The sequence below is a fragment of the Hypanus sabinus genome, chromosome 13 (genome assembly GCF_030144855.1).
Source record: "Hypanus sabinus isolate sHypSab1 chromosome 13, sHypSab1.hap1, whole genome shotgun sequence".
NCBI lineage: Eukaryota > Metazoa > Chordata > Chondrichthyes > Myliobatiformes > Dasyatidae > Hypanus > Hypanus sabinus.
Genome location: NC_082718.1, coordinates 61,066,618 through 61,089,531, shown reverse-complemented (window position 1 = coordinate 61,089,531; position 22,914 = coordinate 61,066,618). Strand labels below are relative to the sequence as shown.

The 22,914-nt window shown below is 41.0% G+C and overlaps 1 protein-coding gene across 1 annotated transcript in view; it reads right to left on the bottom strand.

Annotated features, from left to right (window-relative positions):
* The window catches only part of nudt4a (nudix (nucleoside diphosphate linked moiety X)-type motif 4a), a 63,637-nt gene extending 42,666 nt beyond the window's left edge, over positions 1–20,971 (bottom strand). Inside the window, exon 1 of the mRNA XM_059987737.1 lies at positions 20,350–20,971. Within this exon, the coding sequence (XP_059843720.1) occupies positions 20,350–20,448 (99 nt within the window). The 5' untranslated portion in view covers positions 20,449–20,971. The remainder of the gene's footprint in view (positions 1–20,349) is intronic.
* Between the last annotated feature and the right edge of the window lie 1,943 nt (positions 20,972–22,914).

The window sequence follows — 22,914 nt, the reverse complement described above, 5'->3', positions numbered from 1 at the left end:
CTGACAAAATGGCAGGCATAGCTGGGACCCATGCAAGTGCCCATGGCTACACCTTTGGTTTGAAGTGAAATGAGCCGAAAGAGAAATTAGTGAGAACGGGGACCAGTTCTGCCAGACAGAGGAGAGTTGTGGTGGAGGGGTACGTTGCCCAGAAAGAAACAAGAACCTTGCAATTATCCAAATTAAATTCCAGTTGCCATTGAATCCGTTTTTAAAAAAAATTGCCTCAACTATGCATTGTCTCTATGCAAATCTGATGCATTTTTAAACATCACAATATGCCACAACTGCAAAATACACCAGGGGTATTAGTATTGGTAGTTTCCATTATACTAGGAAATTGATAGGAAGGACACAAAAAAATAATCACAAGGGATTTCCTTTTGGGTCTTAATAAAAAGATGCATAACTTGAAATAAATCTGAACAACGAAGTTAAATTAATTATTTGAAAAGACGTATTGGTTAGTAGGTTAATTGGTCATTGTAAGTTGTCTTGTGATTAGGCTAAAATTATAGAGACACGAGAGGGGAGTTGGCCAGAATTGCTTGGAAAAGAACACCAACAACATAGCAGTAATGGCTAGAATTTCTGGAAACAATTTGGAAGACACAAGATATATACATCCCAAACAAACAGTAGTATTCTAAAGGCAAGATGACGTAATCATGGCTAACAAGAGAAATCAAAGCCAACATAAAAGCCAAAGAGAGGGCATATAATGGAGCAAAAATTAGTGGGAAGTTAAAGAATTGAGGAGCTTTCAAATACCAACAAAAGGCAACTAAAAATGTCATTAAAGGTAAAGATGGGATACGACAGCAAGCTAGCCAATAATATTAAAGAGAATACCAAAAGTTTCTTCAGAGAAGTAAATGGATATCAGACTGCTGGAAAACGATGCTGGAGAGATAATAATGGGGGGAAATAAAATGGTGGATGAACTGAATAAATATTTACATCAGTCTGCATTGTGAAAGACATTAGCAATATGGTAGATGTTCCAGATGGCAAGGATCATGAAGTGTGAGAAATTACCATGGTTACTAGAGAGGTTCTTGGGAAACTGAAAAGACTGAAGGTAGACAAGTCACCTGGTCACTGTAGAGAATCACTGGATTCTGGAATGGTTCTGGAAGACTAGAAAATTGTCACTCTAATCTTCTGCCTCTCTCCTTTCTTGAAAAGAAATTATAGACCAATTTGTCTGACCTCAGTGGTCGAGTGGTGAATTGATGGAATTTGTTGCCACAGGCAACTGTGGAGGTCAAGTTTGTGTATATTTAAGGCAGAGGTCAATAGATTCTTGATTGGTTAGGGTATGAATGGATACAGGGAGAAGGCAGGAGATTGGGGCGGAGCAGAATCGATGGGCTAGATGGCCTAATTCTGTCCCTTATCTTAGGTGGGTTGCTAGGCGGTGCAGTTCATTGGAATGGAAGGGCCTGTTCTGCACTAGGTTTCTAGATAAAGAGTGAAGGAAGGCACCTGGCCCCCTCCCCAACCCACCCGGCTTCACCTATACCCACTAGCTTGTAGTCTTTCTCACCCCTACCCCCTTATTCTGGCTTCTGTCCCCTTCCTTAACAGTGCTGATGTTGACTTTATTGATTTCCATAGATGATGCCTGACTGTTGAGTTCCTCCAGCATTTTCTGTGTTGCTCAAAATACAAGAGTTGGCTTTGGATTGCTGTTACTAACCAACCGCCTCTCTTTATGCTGCAAGTTGCTAGTATAGGTGGAAGACGGGTCGACATGACATAACATTACTTAATCTCACTCAATACATTTTTCTACAATCAACCCTGGCAGTTGCCAGTTCTGCAGACTTAGACAAATCCAAAAATTAACAATGAGCTAGGATACAAAATTATGTTATTTTACGTCTCTTCCCACCCCAAACCAACTGTGCACATTCAGTTGAAGTAGCAATTCAGTCCTCCTATGTTCTTTGCTTATGTTTTGGTCTCATCTACTTTGAAGTCAAATGCAGATCGGTGATCACTTTGCAAAATTTCCCTACTCAGATCACAAGGGAGATCATGAGCATCGAGTTGCCCATCACTTCAGTTCTCCACTTCATTCTGACCCTTGTGTCCTTGACCTTCTACACTGTTCCACAGCTCAGGGAACAGCATCTCATCTAACATCCAGGCACACTGCAGCTCTGTAATGAATTAAACTATTTATCATAATTGGTTTGTCATATTTGCTCAGTTTTGATACAGGTTAATCTAGTCAAGTTTTCTTCTGTGCACAGATGCTACATGAACTGCTGAATGTTTCCTGCAGCTTGACTACACACAACTTGAACATATGTACTGATGTATTGCAAAAAATCACTTCTTCCAGCTGCCATTACAAAATCTAGTTAGAACAATTTTGAGGTTTTAAATATAAAACTCATGGGGAAAACAAACTTCCAAGTGATAATAGTCTGGCTCTTCCAAGCATTATCTTCTCACAACTATCTGCCAAAGTCACAGAACTTTCTTTAAGAAAATTACATAGATTTGCTTGCCAAATGAAAGTTGAACTGGCCGACACCCAAAGTGGAGGAAAATTAGTTGTATATTAAGAAAGTCTCAGCTCAGGTGCTCCCTACCATAATCTAATCCCTAGCAGGAAATTATGCAGAGAGATCTGCTCCTCTCAAACTCACCAGAAGATTCAGACCATTAATATATCTAGGCACCATGGCAAGTGGAAGATTTATCAGCAACCAGTTCCTAATTTTTTTTTGGAAGTACTTTGGAATTTTCATTAATTGACATGATAACGTAACACTAACCAAATAGGCTTAGTTTAAAAAATAGTTTCCACGGCCAAATTCATTATATAAACACCCAGGCAAAAGACATGCATTGACACAGTTTTTAAATGCTTTTACTGCAAGTTTTCATTTTAAAGTGAAGACATGGCAGTCAGGCTTTACATTTGGCCTGCATTATGTTGGGTCCTCCTAAACAGCTAGGAACCAACCAGTTCCTGACAGCATTACTAGAGAGTGAACATGCTACAAAATAAACCCAAGCAATAAATGTCAGGGATGAAATTTTGGTTTAAAATTTTTTGTAGAAAATACCAGCCTGTTTTGCCAAAACTGCAATTGTAATGTACTGTCAGCAGCCTGTTCCATCCAACAATGGTACAATTCGATGAATAAGGGCAGTGCTTTAACAATAGGACACAGCACTGAAGAAACTCTATGAGAATTACAGCAAATGAAGCACACTTTCCCTTTTGACCAGCATTCTACCTTCAACTGGAATCAATTCACTGTTAAGACTATTTCCATGTATAGGTAATGTACAATAGTGGACATCTGGATGTACAGTTCACCCAGAGGCAAGATAGTGAAGGCTTCTGCATTTGGTAAGTCAAAACAGAATATTAAGTACCTCTATCCCTTTAAGATTACAGCTCACACATCCCCTGTGGGAAGTGAACAGGGCATGCAAACAGATAAATGATTGCAAACTTGACGTCATCTGACCAATTTGTAGTGGTAGTTGTATATTGAAAATACAAATATGAACTTGAGAGCTTGCAGTGACATGAAAATAGTAGAGTGACTGTACACAAGAAAACATTTATTAACTTGTCCTGGGTCCAATACATTGGTGCAATCACAAGGCAGGCACACCAGGATCCTTACTTCTTAGGAAGTTAGGCTTGCAACCAAATACTCATATTAACTTCTCCAAATGTACTGCTGAAAGTATCCTGAGCAGTTACAACAGGGTCTGGTATAGTAATTCATATGCAGGAATGAAAGAACCTGCAGTCTTGGATTTGGCCCAGTACATTACAGGTAAACTTTCTCACCAATGGTCATATCTACATTGGGTGCTGCATCAAAAAGGCAACATCTAATCCAAGATCCCCATCATCTGTACCCTTAGTACCAGGTTCCAGGACACTACTTCCTTTCAGCCATTGAATTCTTGAACCAACCAACATAGTTACCTTGGTTTAACAACACTACGACTACTTTGAACAACAATGGGCTTTATGGTTCTGTGTTCTCACTTACACAATTTATATTTTGAATATTGCTTATCTGGTGCAGTGTGCCTGAAATACTGCTTTAAATAAAGTTTAATTTGCATCTATTCATAAACGTACTGTGCATATGGCGATAAACTGGACTGACTTCGTGTTTCAATTAGTTATAACTGATATAATCAAAACTGAGTGAATCTTTATTCAAAATCCTTAACACAATTGCTTAAAAGCTAAGTAATATGTTTAGCCTGAAAAGGAAAAAAAGCAAATTTAACTTGGTTGAAGCAACTCATCATGCAGTCAGACCACATGGCTCAGTTTTGGATTAATCACTTGACATGTCTGTATGTTCATCTGAATGCATTGTACCTCCATGCTCATTAGCTGATGCGGAACAATTAAAGTAACACATTATGAATACATCACTACTGCTTTAAAAATGTATTACAAACAGAATTTATCAAAATGGGTACTGCATGCATAGGATTTGTATTTTGCAGATTCAAAACAAGATTTTTTTTTAAAAAAGTTTCAGACTGCTTGCCGTCTTAAGTATTTCAAACTAGAAAATAAATTTCAGTCTGCTCTCACCATTCCAATCCTGACATTTCCCTAATGCAAAGTAATTGAAGGACTTATTGGTTTTTTTTAAATTCAGTAGTTAAGTTCTTCCAATAAAGCAGAAAAATTCATAAAGGAATGACATGAAATTTGGATTATTGTTTCAATTGTTTTGCCCATGATTGTTCAAACATTTTAAACACCAACATTAAGAAAAATAAAGTGATTCTACTACTCTGCTAATGCACAAAATAGCAGGCAGCCTGCAGACAATCGTAGCATGCTTTCCCCCACTAAGGCACTACATTTTTCCCTAAAGACGGTCTTAATAGGAATGTGAAGTTGTTATTTACTGTGTCCATTCTCTATAATGAATTCAAATGGCTTTCACAGCCAAGAGACTTCACACAATAATCAACCTGGCAGAAATCAAAATTAAGATGGAAACATGCATTAACCACTGAACTCATTGCCACCAATTATGAAGCACATACTGTCCTCTTGATAAAATGAACTGTGGAGTTTGTGGAGAAGCATCACAGGGCTTTCTCATTTAATAACATCCTAAACAATTTTAGCAGTTTTTCTGCTCGAACAGCAATTAGATAAAAAAAAATCTACAGCCTTTAAGTCATTTCAAAAGAATACATACAAAGAATTTGATTTTGATTTTCATACAGTAAAAGAGACAGACACATAGAAAACCTACAGCACAATACAGGCCCTTTGGCCCACAAAGTTATGCTGAGCATGTCCCTACCTTAGGAATTACTAGGCTTACCTACAGCCCTCTATTTTACTAAGCTCCACATACCTATCCAAGTCTCTTAAAAGACCCTATTGTATCCATCTCCACCACCATTGCCACAGCCCATTCCACGCACTTACCACTCTGAGTAAAAAAAACACAACTTACCCCTGACATCTCCTCTGTACCTACTCCCCAGCACCTTAAACCTGTGTCCTCGTGTGGCAACCATTTCAGCCCTGGGAAAAAGCCTCTGACTATCCACACAAACAATCCCACTCATCATCTTATACATCTCTATCAAGTCACCTCTCATCCTTCATCACTCCAAGGAGAAAAGGCCAAATTCACTCAACCTATTCTCATAAGACATGCTCCCCAATCCAGGCAACATCCTTGTAAATCTCCTCTGCACCCTTTCTATGGTTTCCTCATCCTTCCTGTAGTGAGGCGACCAGAACTGAGCACAGTACTCCAAGTGGGGCCTAACCAGGGTCTGATATAGCTGCATCATTACCTCTGCTTCTAAATTCAATTCCATAATTGATGAAGGCCAATACACCATACGGCTTCTTAACAAGAGTCAACCTACGCAGCTGCTTTGAGTGTCCTATGGACTCGGACCCCAAGATCCCTCTGATCCTCCACACTGTCAAGAGTCTTACCATTAATACTATATTCTGTCATCATATTTGACCTACCAAAATGAACCATCTCACACTTATCTGGGTTGAACTCCATCTGCCGCTTCTCAGCCCAGTTTTTCATCCTATCAATGTCCCACTGTAACTTCTGACAGCCCTCCACAACACCTCCAACTTTTGTGTCATCAGCAAACTTACTAACCCATCCCTCCACTTCCTCATCCAGGTCATTTATAAAAATCACAAAGAGTAAGGGTCCCAAAACAGATTCCTGAGGCACTTCACTGGTCACCGACCTCCATGCAGAATATGACTTATCTACAACCACTCTTTGCCTTCTGTGGGCAAGCCAGTTCTGGATCCACAAAACAATGTCCCCTTGGATCCCAAGCCTCCTTAATGTTGCAGCTATATAGGACCCTGGTCAGAATAGGCAGCATTTGTACAGTGAAACAGACAGTTGACATTTTAGGTCAAGACTCTTCATCTGGACTGCACTTTTCCTCCAAGATTCCAGCATCTGTTGTTGTGTTCCTATTTTCATGTTTTTTTTAAAAAAACAGTGAAGAGCAAGAAATGCATTTCTGTCTGTGCAATTGGCAAACTAGAAAAGTAAGCTTGTTCTCTGAACTACAATGCACTGAATAATTTAAACCAAATTGTAATGTTTGTAATTGACAGAAATTTAGAGGATTCTACATCATAAATTTGGATCTTGAACACAGAGGGATCTTTATTGGCAATATAGATTTGTACAGAAAATGTGGCTACTTAAGTTTGCTTAAAATTGCAAATCAAATAGCTCAAATTGTAAATGAAAAATTGATTGAAGCTTCTGAACTTAAAATAGGAGATAAGCATTTGGAAGATACTATAATCAACTGTATATGGGTGGTGGAGGTGGTTACAGGAACTTGGATCCAAAGAAGCTCAGTGTGGTAAAGGTTGCCTAATATATAGCATGATGAGATGTGGGCCACCCTGTATCAAGGCACCGACTTACTTGTGGGAAGTGACTCATCCCTAACTCCTAATCAAGTTTCCTTTTTAGACAAGCCTCTAAACAGATTATATTACTCCTGAACCAATAATTTGTGAGCAGCCTAACTTTCAATAGACAAAAACAAAATGCAATTAATTTTACAGGACTAGAATGAAATACGTTTTAAAAAATCATCTTCCTAAAACTGTTCATTTACAGCTGGGATTGAGTCATGTCTCGATTCATGATTGAAGCAATGCAGTTGTTCTGCATCCAAGAGAATTGTAATCGATTAAGATGATTAACTCCTTGGAATGGGAAAGAAATGAGGCACAGCCAACAGCACCTTTGCACCAAAATTCAGTATAGTATCTAATGCAAGTAGCCTCTCCCCAGTGCTATCTAGCTCCAACAGGATCCTCTGAATATCCTTTACGACAGTTATTTAGTTTATAATATTTTCGCTTAGAAATTCATTCAATAGTATTTTCTAGTTAGAATTAGAAGTGTTTAAAGTATATTCATTGCATGTAAAATATATCGGCATGTGATGACGTCACATCCGGTTTCGCCGCGTCTTGTGGGAAAACACCGGTTTGAAATTAGCGCGAGGGTGGGGGCTTTCCACGAGGCTCACCTGAGCAGAAGTTGTTTGCAGGCATGAGAAATCACAGTGAGAGCAACGCTGTAAGTTAATAGACAATCGATATATTGAACTAAGATGTTAATGCCGATCCTGTTAGAAGTAACGACGGTAGATAATGTTTATGCTTTCGTTAGTTAAAGAGTCGCGGATAGTTTGCATGGAAGTGTATTTAAAGTAGTCAATGGAGCAGGTAAACTCTCCCTGTATACTGCACCTTAGTGTAATGTAGTTATAGTCACCTTTGCAAGTATTTACACTTGAAATGTGATATTAAGGAGGGAACAAATACTGTATCAATCTTGTATTGTTTTATCAACAGTTTTCACCATATGTTAATGTGAAGAGTGAACAGTAAATGGTTAATCTTACTGCGATCTGGTTCTTATTAACTGTGGTTTATCCGGACGTTAAATTCGGCGTTCGTTACACCCGAAGGAGAACGTTACACCTTATATATGGTGGATTCCAGTTAAGTGGGCCATCTGTTAAATCAGGGCAGTCACGACTTGGGACAACGCAAAAACACAAAAACACAAAAAAAATTAAACAAAATAATTTGTTTATTTGGCTTGTAATTTGTTTATTTATGCTGCTTAATGAGACAGGAGACTATTGCAAAACTACTGTAATTTACATGCAATTTATGACTGTTAGAAAGACAGTGGATCAGCAGTGGCAGATATTCTTGGGGATAATACAAAAGATGCAAAAGCAGTTCATTCCAATGAGAAGAAAGGATTCAAAGAGGGGGAAGGGGCCACAGTGGTTGACAAAGGAAGTCAGACATTGTATAGCATTAAAGAAAAAGAAGCATGACAGGGCTAAGATGAGTGGGAATACAGATGATTGGGAAAGTTTTAAGGAACAGCAGATCTTAACTAAAAAAGCAATACGGAGAGAAAAAATCAGGTATGAGCTCAGTCTAGCCAGGAATATAAAAGGGGATAGCAAAAGCTTTTTTAGCTATGTGAAGAGAAAGAAGATAGTTAAGAACAATGTTGGCCCCTTGAAGAATGAATTGGGAGAAATTGTTATGGGAAACAGGGAAATGGCAACAGAATTTAATGCGTACTTAGGATCTGTCTTCACCAGGGAGGACACAAGCAATCTCCCAGATGTATGGATGGGCCAGGGTCATAAGATATCAGAGGAATTGAGACAGATTGACATTAGGAAAGAAACTGTGATGAGTAGACTGGTAGGACTGAAGGCTAATAAGTCCCCGGGTCCAGATGGTCTGCATCCGAGGGTTCTAAAAGAAGTGGCTCAGGAAATTGCGGATGCATTGGTAATCATTTTCCAATGTTCCTTAGATTCAGGATCAGTTCCTGAAGATTGGAGAGTGGCTAATGTTATCCCACTTTTCAAGAAGGGAGGGAAGGAGAAAACGGAGAACTATCCCCCTGTTAGCCTAACGTCAGTCGTGGGAAAGATGCTTGAGTCCATTATTAAGGACGAAATAGTGGCACATCTTGATGGCAGTAATAGGATTAGGCCGAGCCAGCATGGATTTACCAAGGGCAAATCATGCTTGACTAATCTGTTGGAGTTTTTTGAGGGTGTAACAAGGATGTTAGACGAGGGTAAGCCAGTGGATGTTGTGTACCTAGATTTTCAGAAGGCATACAATAAGGTGCCACATAGGAGATTGGTGAGTAAAATCAGAGCTCATGGCATTGGGGGCAGGGTTTCAACATGGATAGAAAACTGGTTGGCAGATAGAAAGCAAAGGGTAGCAGTGAATGGGTGTTTCTCAGACTGGCTGGAGGTGACTAGTGGGGTACCACAGGGCTCTGTATTGGGACCACAGCTCTTTACGATTTATGTCAACGATTTAGATGAGGGCATTGAAAACTATATCAGCAAGTTTGCTGACGATACTAAACTGGGTGGCAGTGTGACATGCGAAGAGGACGTTAGGAGAATACAGGGAGACTTGGATAGGCTGGGTGAGTGGGCAGATACTTGGCAGATGTCATTCAATGTGAATAAATGTGAAGTTATCCACTTTGGAAGCAGGAACAAGAGGGCAGGGTATTGTCTGAACGGTGTAGAGTTAGGTAAGGGTGAAATGCAAAGAGACCTAGGAGTCCTAGTTCATCACTCAATGAAGGTGAATGAGCAAGTGCAACAGGCAGTGAAGAGGGCAAATGGAATGTTGGCCTTTATTACAAGGGGAATTGAGTACAAGAGCAAGGATGTCCTTTTGCATTTGTACAGGGCCCTGGTGAGACCACACCAGGGATATTGTGTACAGTTTTGGTCTCCAGGTTTAAGGAAGGACATTCTGGCAATTGAGGAAGTGCAGCATAGATTCACTAGGTTGATTCCTGGGATGGCAGGGCTGTCTTACGCAGAGAGATTGGAGAGATTGGGCTTGTACACACTGGAATTGAGGAGATTGAGAGGGGATCTGATTGAAACGTTTAAGATAATTAAAGGATTTGATAGGATTGAGGCAGGAAATATGTTCCAGATGTTCAGTACCAGAGGGCATGGATTGAGAATAAGAGGTCAGTTATTTAAAACAGAGTTGAGGAAGAGCTTCTTCTCCCAGAGAGTTGTGGAGGTGTGGAATGCACTGCCTCGGAAGACGGTGGAGGCCAATACTCTGGATGCTTTCAAGAGGGAGCTAGATAGATATCTGATGGATAGGGGAATCAAGGGATATGGGGACAAGGCAGGGACTGGGTATTGATAGTGAATGATCAGCCATGATCTCAGATTGGTGGTGCAGACTCGAGGGGCCGAATGGTCTACTTCTGCACCTATTGTCTATAGATACTGCTTATAGCGAACAGTTTTTAAATAGCACCACTTGTGTGTGTCAGTGTTCAAAAAGTAGTTATTTTTGTCACTGATAGTTGGTGAGAAATAAGCAGCAAGACAATTTAAGTTGTTTTGCTCCCAGCAGTTTCAAGCATTCAGGTTTGGAGATGTCAGAAATGGCCAGGAATGAAAATGAAACAATTTCACTTCAATAAATTAGAATTTGAAGGTATTGACAATCATCCTGAATGTTACAATAAAAATTTGGAGGATGTAATTATTGAAAACATTGAAGAAAGTTCATTATCTGCACTGGGTGCCTACGTTGAATTTATTCACTTAGTTAATTGAAAAAATACAGTAGCACACACTGAATGAATTCCTCTGTCAATTAACAATTAGTAACTATAGTACTGTCATAGTATAGGAAGTGCTCTAATTTAACTGAGAAACAAGTAGTTTGTCTTTTTTAAATATAACTTTAACCATTTCCATAAAACTTTGGGGCAGAGAATTAAATTTTATGCTCATCTCTGGAGCAGAGGAGTTCCAGGGTGTTTTCCAAAAGCCAAGATATTTGAAGCTTCTATCCCATTGAGTTTACCAGTCACTTCCTTGCAACTGTTTCACAAACGATGCAAAAAATGTGTTATTCAATATCTAGTGTTTTTCATTGTTAACCCTAATCTACCCACTTTGATAATAATATTTGTTTATAAAAGATGCAGCTCTAGACTATTGTGTACTATTGTCTATATATTTACTTAGTGCAATAGTGAGAAACATTAGGAAAAATACTTGGCTTGTGATTTCAAAACTGCACAATATTTAATTGCAATACAAATCATATTACTAACCCTCAATGTAGGGAATTATACCAACATGAAGCAAGATAGATCAAACCAAATGCAATAATTTATTATCCATAAACCCAGTTGCTATTGACAGCATTCCATGCTCTTTGTGACCAGGAACCAGTCGGTTACAAGCCAATGGAAAGTTTTGGAATGAATAAATAAAAGCACGCCTCTTGTAAGCTGCAAATACAGAGGAAGATTCAATCTAGAAAACAGTTAGATTTTAGTTTTATACTAACATGACCAAGATGGAGGCAGCACAAACAAGATTACATTGGAATCTTGGTTCTGGTATAAAATTCAGCAAAGAAGCTTGCAGCACAATACGGTCACTCCTTTCAACACTTTGGCTACATTTACAGCACATACAGTACTTCATTACCTGACAACTCTACTCCAGAAAAATGCAATACATCTCTACCAACCACTTTAACTCCACCATTCTGTAACTGGATAAACCAAACACTCACCATTTTGGAATGTGGTAATTTACTTTTTAAAAAATCAGAACTATTTGTATTAAAATCACAGTATTACATCAAGGCCACAGGATTCTTTCATTATACTACAAATCCAACTACAGTCAGCCTTCCTTATCTGCGAGATCCGCATGCGCAAATTCAACCAACCACGAATTGAGAAAACCCGGAAGTGTTCTTCCAGCACTTGTTGTTCGAGCATGTGGAGACTTTTTTCCCCAAGTCATTATTCCCTAAACAATGCAGTATAACAACTATTTTGCATAGCATTTACATTGTATTAGGTATTACAAATAATCTAGAGATGATTTAAAGTATACAGGAGCATGTGCATGGGCTATCGTGGATCGGGATTGAAAAAAAAAATCGGAAGTTTTACCAAGTTGGAACAGGTACATCCGGAATTATTTAGCATCAGTTAGTCCAAGTTTGTCTTAGTATATATTTTACCTTCCTATGCATATAAAACACTTAAGAACGTATGTTTCAGCGCTGGGCTCGGGAATGGAAGTTCCCGAGTTCGATCCAGTGACAGACTGCTCCCGAGTGCACTCTCCATCCGTGCTGGGTTGATAAGGAGGATCAAAACCCAAAAATTAAACCACTGAATTGCTTAGTAATAATTGTAGCTTTCATCAGGACAGGGCCTTTCCCACTTTATCCTTTAAAATTGTTCTGATCATTGACCAACGTAGCCTAACGCTTTTACAATGACCGATGGCATTTCACCTCTTTCCGACTGCTTTAATATTTCCACTTTATTTCCAATCGTGATCATGATTATTTTTGTGAACAGAAACACAGCAGATTCAGAGCTCTGTCGCCGGGTCCTAAGGTCCACCGCACTGAGACAGGTTGAATAAGGGACTTAAGCATCCACGTTTTTTGGTATCCGCAAGGGTTCCCAGAACCAATCCCTCGCAGATAAGGAGTATTGTCTTCAGCCATGTAGAAGTCAAGATAGTGAAGATTCCACAAGAAACTTGTTTTTTTTTGAATGAACAACTCAAGGGCATTCAAATAGAAGTCTTCAAAGCAACAAAAGGACTATATATAGCTATAGAGAAAGCACACCCAGAAAATGCTGGAGGAACTCAGGCCAGGCAGTATCTACAAAAAGAATAAACAGTCGACATTTTCAGACCAAGACCCTCCAGCATTGCGTGTGTTGCTTGGATTTCCAGATTTTCTCTTGTTTGTGATAGCTATAGAGAAGTTATTTTCTCTAATCAGGGAATCAAGAATAAAGGTGGCACACTTGTATTACTTACTATTTTATCCTGCAAGTTTTATCTGTCAAAAGACATCAAGAAACAGTAATTTGTGTCAAATCAAATTTGTAAGGATTGTGATGGGGGTAGCCCACATGTGACCATTCAGGGAGAATCCATCCTTGTAGAAAAGGTGTTGCAAATCCAGAACTAGGTTGAGCAGAGGGACATCAATGTTTGAGCTCATATGCATTGTTATTGCTCTTCAACTAAATTGTCCCAAACCAACTGCTCAAACTTTTATTGGTCAACCTGATTGCATTATACCACAGGACCTTTCAGATTCAAGGAGAATAATTACCCCAGTACTACAGCACTGAGATCTCAACCCTCGTTTTCAGCAATACTTTATTGACTTCAAATATCTGCATCCTACCAACCGCAGAAGAAATTCACAACCTTAATCCGATATTCCTCGCTGTCTTCTTGACCAGAGGGGCAAAACCACAGAATTCTTACCCAACCCTAAACTATAATTTAATTATTGTCACATGCTTGATTCAGTATTGCTTACTGATGATCAAACTATTACAGTTTCTACACGGTGTTAAAGGAATTGAATGAGTGAGCAGAGATCTGCATCATCAGCACATTTATGCACAAGTATAAATCAGCCTATGGGCTACGCCGCAGTCTGCACTGTAGCCCTGACTTTAACTTCTGTGTCGCTTTCCGTAGCAAGCATGCGTTGGTGTGCGCCAAAACACTAGTTGGCGGTGGGGTTTCTATGCCACTGTGTTGAGTTTCTTAGTGAGACATGTGGACGAGAAATTGCATTTCAAACATTTTCACATGTCGGCAGGTAGATTTGACCTGTGAAATCTATTTCGCATTGGTGTACAGACATGGTGGAGAAGAAGCAACCAGAAATGTGTAGGAGGAAATGCAATGCTACCAATTGACAAGTTATTGTGATCTGCATCACCGTAAGGTGTGAGTTACTTTTAGGGGGAGGTGCACATCACCCTACGGCATAGGGTATGTGGTACATATGGCGTAGATGCGACGCAAAAGAATAAATCAGCCTTTCAACAACACACACAAAATGCTGGTAGAACACAGCAGGCCAGGCAGCATCTATAGGGAGACGCGTTGTCGACGTCTCGGCCCAAAACATCGACTGTACTTCTCCCTATAGATGCTGCCTGGTAGTACTTACTGGTAGTATTCTAAAATACGATCAAAGACCCCAACATAACACATGTGGAATTTATATTTAGTTAATAATTGGGCATTTAAAACTACTAATGAGTAATGCTAACCACAAAACAACTGAACTGCTGTAAAACTCCAAGGGGAAGTAATCTGTGGTCTTTACCAGCCCATTCTGTGTTTGACTATAGAATCAGTAACTTGGCTGACTCTGAATTGGTCTCCAAGATGTCTGAGCAAGCCACCCAGTCCAAGGGCAATTAGAGATGGACAGAAAACACACACTGGCAGTACTGGATCTTTAACAAATGTTAGCAAATAAAATGAATCAATGAATGACAGAATTACAGCCAGTAGTGTTTTTGGATAAGTCTCTATTAGCTTTGCACAACATGGGGCAAGATTTTCCCATTCCTCCTTGCAAAATCCCTCAAGCTGTGTCAGGTCAGTTGAGGAACGGTGGGGAACAGCAATCTCGGACAGAGATGTTTGATCAGGTTAAGATCAGAACTCTAACAGGGCCACTCAAGGACATCAGCTTTCTAAATCTGAAGCCACTCCGTGGTTGGTTTGGCAGTGTGCTTTTGGGTCATTGTCCTGCTTAAATACAGACTTCCTCCCCAGGTTAAACTTTCTGGCAGAAGCTGGCAGGATTTTATCCAGGATCTCTCTGTATTTAGCAGCATTCATCTTCCCAAGAATCCCAGCTGGATTTCCAGTCCCTGTTGCTGAAAAGCATCCCTGTAGCATATTGCTACCTCCACCAAACTTTACAATAGTATTAGATTTATGCCACATGTTACATTAAAAAAAATATATATATCCTTGCTCATAAAGACTTTGCAAAGTGTCACATAGAAGATACTAAAGATGTGGAAGGCTGTCTTGTGATTGGATGAGACTACAGTAGAACTCTGGGCTCAACATGTGGCGTAAATCTAATACTGTGCATCAGCCCCATAACACCAGCCCTACTGTGGTGGACAGTGCAGCTCATTGAACGGGAAAGGCTATCCACACTGCATCGCTAAATCAAATTCTTTATCCTAGCTTCTTTCCTTCCCCAGATGCCAGTGTGGAGGTTGTATACGTCTAGGCCGGGGGTCGGCAACCTGCGGCTCCCGAGCCATTTGTGGCTCTTTCACCTCTGTGCTGCGGCTCCCTGTGGCTTTGGGAAATAATTGGTCAGTATTTAATTAAAATGTATTTTATGTTAGTTTGTTAGCTTTTGAAATGTAATTATGGTGATCTTGTACAACCTAAGTGTAGCGACACATTTCCTGCCACATCCGAAACGGCTCACAATTAGCCAGCATTCCGGCTAAGGGAGATAGCCTACGGGGGTTTGTGAGTACGCGTCTTTTGCAGCATCTGCGTCCATGGGGGCTGGGTTGAGGGAAGCTGAAAAGCAAGGCTGTTTAGTTCGAATAAAGCTATCTTTGACTGCAGTTTACTGACACCGCTACAACGTGTTTTTATCGCTGGCTGTCCAGACGGAAGGTGCTGAAACGCTTTGTCGCGTGTCTGGAAGAAGTGAAAACTTTCCTGGGCAGCAAAGGGCTCACCTTTCCTGAGCTGGAACAGCCAGAGTGGCTGGAAAAGCTACACTTCATGGTAGACATGACAGCGCACCTGAACACGCTGAACACAGCTCTTCAGGGGAAAGGACGTACAGCCCTGCACATGTTGGAGGATGTTTTGGCATTCGAGCGCAAGTTGACAGTGCTTGCCAGAGATTTACAGAAAGGCACTTTGTCTCACTTCCCCAATTTGAGAGAGTTCAAACAAGGTCACGACATGATAATTTCGGAGTATTTACATTCTGCAATCATCGCAATGCAAACATCGTTTGGGAAACGCTTCTGTGAGTTCAGAGAGGAAAAAAAACACATTATCCTTCCCGGTCACTCCCTTAAGCATCGATCCTTCCCTACTGAATACGACTGCATTGGCAGGTGTGAGTCAACCTGATCTTGAGATGGAACTGGCCGACATAGCCGACAAAGACATATGGGTGTCCAAGTTTAGACGCTTGACAGCAGACCTTGAAGATGTTGCCCGTCAGAAGGCCGTTCTTGCTCAGAAACACAAATGGAGTGATATTGAAAACCTCACAGATGACAGCTTGCGATCCTGTGTAAAGATGAAGGTGACATCATACAGCCCTGATGTGCAGACGCTGTGCGCTGAGGTCCAGGAGCAGAAATCCCATTAACCAAGTATGATAAATATTTTAATTGCCTATTATTTTACTTATATTCATATTTTTTCATTGTTCAGTGAAATAGTCCTTTCATTTTTCAGGATGACAGCTGGCTGACGTTATTTTTGGTTTGCTGCTGGCGGAAAATTTAAGTTCGGCGTTTTTCATAAATACAAGAAGGACTCAAATAGACATTGAATATTTTACTTAAAAGTAACTTTCAACCCAACGTCTTTTTTTCGGAGTTCAAAATGTTTTTGTTGCATGCAGAAATGTAATTTCGTTTTCTCTGCAGGAGTTCATCAATTTCATAAATGCAACACATTATAGTTTGTTTATACATAGCATAAAGGCAAAAAAAACGTTGTATGCAGTGTTATTTCATTTTAAATGTCAAACGGGTTTTGCGGCTCCCAGTGTTTTCTTTTCTGTGGGAAACGGGTCCAAGTGGCTCTTTCAGTGGTAAAGGTTGCTGACCCCTGGTCTAGGCAAAGAGAAGAAAGCTTCATCACTGGCTGCCAAATGGACCTGACTACTCCTAGTTTTATGATTGTGACACTGGGCCTTACAACAGCACACAAACCAAAGTCAAATCCTTGGCTGCACTTGAGAGGTTTGAGAAATTCAATTGCATGCCTGGTTCTCATGTGATGGCAGCTCATGCATACAGCTTAATTTACCACAAACTGACAGTCCAAAGACAATATCACTACAAAAACATAATATGAAGTTGATGGAAAAAAGGAACACACACACAGGAGAGACTCAGGAGGCCAGGCAGCATCGATGGAAAAGAGTAGTTGATGTTTTGGGCCGAGACCCTTCTGCATCTTTTCCATCGGTGCTGCCTGGCCCGAGTTCCTCCAGCATTTTGCACGTGTTGCTTGGATTTCCAGCACCTACAGATTTTCTTTTGTTTGTTGGTGCAAAAGAGATCATGGAATGGGTTTAAGATTGAGATAAACAGGAAAGTCCAAAAAACTGTGCCACTCCACTCACTTGAGTACAAAAAAAGTTAGTCAACTTCGTAATGTAAAGCCTATCATAAGAATGACTGTACTACCTGCTTGCTTTATGTGACAGACATTACTTTCTGCTGTAACAGTCAAACTAGATTTATTATCAAAGTATATGTCACCATATACTAGTTTAAGATTCATTTTTCTTGCACGAAAACCAACAGGAAAGATGGGGGTACCCTAATTAAGAACCCTTGGAAAGTTGTTTCCAGCTTAAACCATACCAATGGTGGGAGAAAGAAAAGCTAGTCAAAAAGGATTAAAATAGTCATTTTTAATTAAACCATTTTAGCAACACCCGTCCATCAGCTTTTGTAATACAGCTTGATTATTCAGTTACAATTACTGTGCTAACACGAGGAAATCTGCAGATGCCAGAAATTCAAACAACAACACACACAAAATGCTGGTAGAACACAGCAGGCCAGGCAGCATCTATAGGGAGAAGTGCTGTCGACGCTTCAGGCCAAGACCCTTCGTCAGGAATGACGAAGCTAATTACAGTGCTACATGTTTTACTTGATGAAATTGTCACAGCAGCACCATTCTTCAATAGCTCCTTGTTTAACATTTCAAAGTCATGGGGTACAAATCAAAAGGCAATTTCTTCCTTCCCTAGACAAGCCAGTAAACAAAATGAGGTCAATAAATCTTTATCAAAGTTCAAGGAACAAGTTTTGAAATCTTATCTAACCGTACTATAGCGTTTAAAAAAAAAACTTCTTGAGTGACTATAATCTTTTGTGATCAAATTAACCTGGGTGGTTAAGAAAGTCAACTGACAGGAAGACCATTTAAATAGTTCTACACTTTGTACTCCTGAAATACTGGCATGGATCATGTCCAGCAGTTCTTCAGTTGAGCTCCATAGTCCAAGTCTACTACACAATTAACACCACAAGTACACTTTGGTCCTGAAGTCTTCAGACACTTATGGTTTAAGCATACCTTTGGATACATGCAATAGAACAACGATATTAAAGTGCAAACACGAGGAAATCTGCAGATGCTGGAAATTCAAGCAACACACAAAATGCTGGTGGAACACAGCAGGCCAGACAGCATCTATAGGAAGAAGCACTGTAGACGTTTCAGGCCGAGACCCTTTGCCATGGACAGTGCTTCGTCCTATAGATGCTGCCTGGCCTGCTGTGTTCCACCAGCATTTTGTGTGTGTAACCATATTAAAGTGATAGGTGGGGTAAGGTGTAGGTGTGGGTCTACAGGACCAGGTAGAATAATAGTTGAGCACAGGCCAGATGGGCCAAAGGACCCATTTCTGGGTTGTAAAGCCCCAGGACTCAACTGAAGATACAGCTTGATTAACAACTAAAGTGATTCTGTGCTACTGCTCCTGATGGGCATTTACAGTAATTAAAAAGCACCTTGAAATAAAGTGCCTATATCCTGCTTCAGCCACTGCTCTGCAATGACATAGCACACCTGCAACCAGAATCTCCAAAGTAGACCAACAGCAGGATATTGGGTGTGGTGTCAAAGACACTAACAGGTCTTTCTTAACCACAACTTCCATTCTACAGTTACTGCTTAAAATGCAATCTGATGCCAACTGGAAACCAACGTCAAGAATTAAAGAAAATGGGAACAGTGTGAGAAGAGTGTTGAGATGGTGCACTTAATGGTCCAAATTACCTGCTGACAGGATGCATTCTATACTGGAATGGCATTCACAATACCTGAAATTTACCAAACAACACAGTAGCTCAAAGCCCCCATTTTGATACATCTGGAAGACAGAGGTATGAATGCTACATGTTGGACGGAGGGATGATGTGTGAGCACAAGAAAGGGGCCTGTTGTTTCGTTGCTCGTGTAGCGTTGAACATTGTGGGCATGTTGGAATGTGCAACAACACTCGTGGACCACCCCCAGCACATCCTTAGGTTGTGGTGGTTGTTAGCCAGAACAGTACATATGTTGCAATGAATAATGTCCAGGATATCTATCTGGTACACTAAAACTGTCAAGTTTTCTGAATGCAATCATTGTTCCAATTTCATCTGCTGACAATGATGGGAGAGAAAAAATAAAATGACAATTCTTTCTATTTCTGAATTCCAACTAAATGTTCTATAATCAACTTAAAAGATTGGCCCCAACGGCAATTCTAAATCCTCACTTAGTCAGTATCCAAAAGTAGGTCTAATTGCATTCCTGTGGAATCTCAATGACAAGCGGAGCAAACTAACAGATGCTGTTTGCAACATCCTCAATCCCTTTCGCCGTGGCGAAAACGTGTTATTACTTTTGCCTATTCCATCCCAGCGAGTTCAGCCGGTCTGTTGCATAATGCAATATAATTTGATCGCGACAGCTCCCCAACTGGCGCAGGGGTGCACTTTATTTCCAGCAAGTTCTGTATCTATCTCGATTAACAGCCAAACAATGAAGCCTGACTTTCGATCATTTTCCCCCCAAGTAATGTTGTAACCGCTGCTATAGAAACAGGCACACCGGATAACACGACTCAAAGTCTGAATGAGAGAGGATTAGAGACAGTAATCAAGCCCAAAGCTCTCGATTCGTTTCCTGCCAACTGGAAATAACTTAGCAGCAGGGAATATCTCAAACTCTGACCTGAAAATAGGTTACAACATCAATTATACACTGCACTCTCAAAAACATCAGCAGGGACCCGATTAAGCACGTTATCGCAGTAAAGGAGCACCATTTGAAGCCAGTCCTCGTATAGAGGGAGAGGAAAGTGCCCATGAGGGGCGAGAGTGATAGAGATGGCCATCGCGGCCGGCTGAAGGCAGCCGGCAGCCAGAGACAGGCCGGATCCCATTCACTCGGAGAGCAGCGGGCGTCGACCCAAACAAAAGAGAACCGGGGGGGGGGGGGAATGAATCAAATCGGCCACGGACCAGCTCGCCTTCTCAACGACACGGGGTCGGAGGGGACCGCGACTGAAGCTGGAATCAGCCGGCGCCAGGGGCACCGGGTAGCCGGCCGCCCGGGACTAGGAGTGCCGCCACCGCCCCTCACCTCCTCCTCGCAGTCACTCTTGAAGCAGAGGCACGCCGCCCGCTTCTTGTAGCCCTCGCCGTCGTAAGTGCGGGTCTGGTTGTCCTTAATCTTCATCATTGGGCTCCGGGCGGGCAGCCGCCACCCACGTTCGCGGCAAAGGGGAAATGGAGCACACCTCTATCGGAGAAAGACGACCGTGCGAATCTGACTCAGAAGCGATGAGCGCTCCCCATGCGCGCCGCCGCCCGCCGTCTCACCCTCCGCTCTACCGGCTTCTCTTATTTAAAAGGAGCCGCACTCAGCCCGCACGCTTCCGCCATCTTGTACGCAGTACGTCCACCCTGTGGCAAAGGCGCAAGCGCGGCGCATTGGGACATGGGGAATGTAGTCCCTGCGTCCACTGCCCCCTTGATCATGGCAGTGATGGTCTGGCTTCAAACGATGGATCAGACTTCGTTCATGCTCCCAGTCTTCTCTTGGTCTAATCACACAGATTGATGTTGTTAATTAGTTTGATAGTACATCTAGTAAAACTCCCTAAAGTACTATTGTTCAAAAATGATTAATACACGTTTGATTGAGATGGAGCTTAGGAAAAAAACAAAACATTTATGTGTCCTGACAAAGGGTCTCTGCCTGAAACGTCGATTGTACTTCTTCATATAGATGCTGCCTGGCCTGCTGCGTTCCACCAGCATTTTGTGTGTGTTGCTTGAATTTCCAGCATCTGCAGATTTCCTTGGGTTTGCAATTATGTGGATGATCAAGTTTGTACAATGCTGGCAATACAATGCCTTTACAGGTCCACAAACTTTACTGCCTGTGCAACTGGTAAAAGAACTAAAATGTACTTTTACCAAAACAAAAAGAAAGCTAAACAAAATCATTGTTTGAATTGAAAGAGCACTCCATTTCACAGTTGAAAGTTGCTGGTGATTTAAATTGGTTCCATTGAAAGTTCAAACATTCACCATGTTGAGACCATGTGCTCCACTTCTCACCCAGATGGGAGCTCAGGAAGATCATGATCGAACATGATGGATCGATTAAAATGGGGAACAATTCGAAAGAGAACAGTCTTCTTCTTTTCCTATGATTCTATTGTAATATGTCTTTGCAATGTTTGCCTGAGCAAATCTTTGAGAAGATTTTATCCCATATGCTTTATACCTTAGCTAACTGATTTCCTCCGAAGGTCCTCGGAACTCAGAATGAAGTTTCTTTCAAGAAATTCCATTTCATCCTTGTGCCACAGGCTTCCTGAAGCAGTTTCCATCTCTTTTTAAAAGGCCAAATCTCCCTGGATACATGATGCCTCCTGTCAGTCCACTGCAACGTGGTGTTCCCGCTAGCAGAGCTGCTGCCTCACAGTGCCTGCTGCCTGCATTTGGGCCTGTCTGTGTGCAGTTTGTATGATTTCTCCGTGACTGCATGGGTTTCCTCCCACATCCCAAACACGTGTGGGCCGGGCTGGTAGGTTAACGGACTGCTGCAAGTTGGTGTGAATCTGGAGCGATATGAGAATAGAGGGAGAATTTTAAACTGTGGGTATAATGTGGGATTACTGTGAGCAAGTGGTTGATGGGGGCATGGACTTTGTTGATTAAAGAGCCTGTTTCTATGTTGTACCTTGAATTCCTGCTGGTTAATAATGTATTAAACTGGTGAGTAACACATTGCTCTTTAAACTCTTAGGGTGTTGGTTTTTCTATCAAAAAGAAAATCATTATTATCATTCTGTCACGCATCCTGATCACTATTCAATAATTTGAAAATTGCCATGACTACACACATAAGCATCTCATTGTTCATGGCGTGGCAGCATCCAATATCTCATGCAATAAATGCCTGTCACTTCATCATAGAAGTAGGAGTCTTAATTGAGCAGAAATTATTGCCTAATTCCATTCAACTATTCAACTTATTCTTCAACTAGTACCATTGTATGCATTGTTACAGTATCTGAAGCCTATGTATCTGAAGCATGCACGTATTCATTGTCTTAGTATATATCGGTTGATTTATTCTTGGAATCTAAATGGTTTTGGCAAGGATGATATTTACTGCCCATCCTTTGTTGCTGTGGCAACGTTAGTCCTGAGCTACCGTCCATTAAACCTTTATAGTCTGTGTGGCAAAGTTACATCCACTGTTAACACACAAAAGAATCTTATACACCTTGCCTGTAAGACCATAAGAGAGAGGAACAGAAGTAGGCCATTTGGCCCATCAAGTCTGCTCTGCCATGTCATCATGGCTGACCTATTTTCCTTCTCAAACCCATTCTCCTGCCTTCTCCCCTGATTAATCAAGAACCTATCAACTGCCACCTTAAATAAACCCAAAGATGTGACCTCCACAGCTGCTGGTGGTAATAAATTCCACAGATTTACCTATTTCTGGCCAAAGAAATTACTCCTCATCTCCGTTCTATTCTGAGGCTCTGCCACCTAGTCCTAGACTTCACCATTATAGGAAACATCCTCTCCACATCCTCTGTTAGATTGGTTGCTCTGGGATCTTACATCACAACATTAAAAATATACTGAGAAAGTATGTGAACTAGAAGGGACTGTGGACACA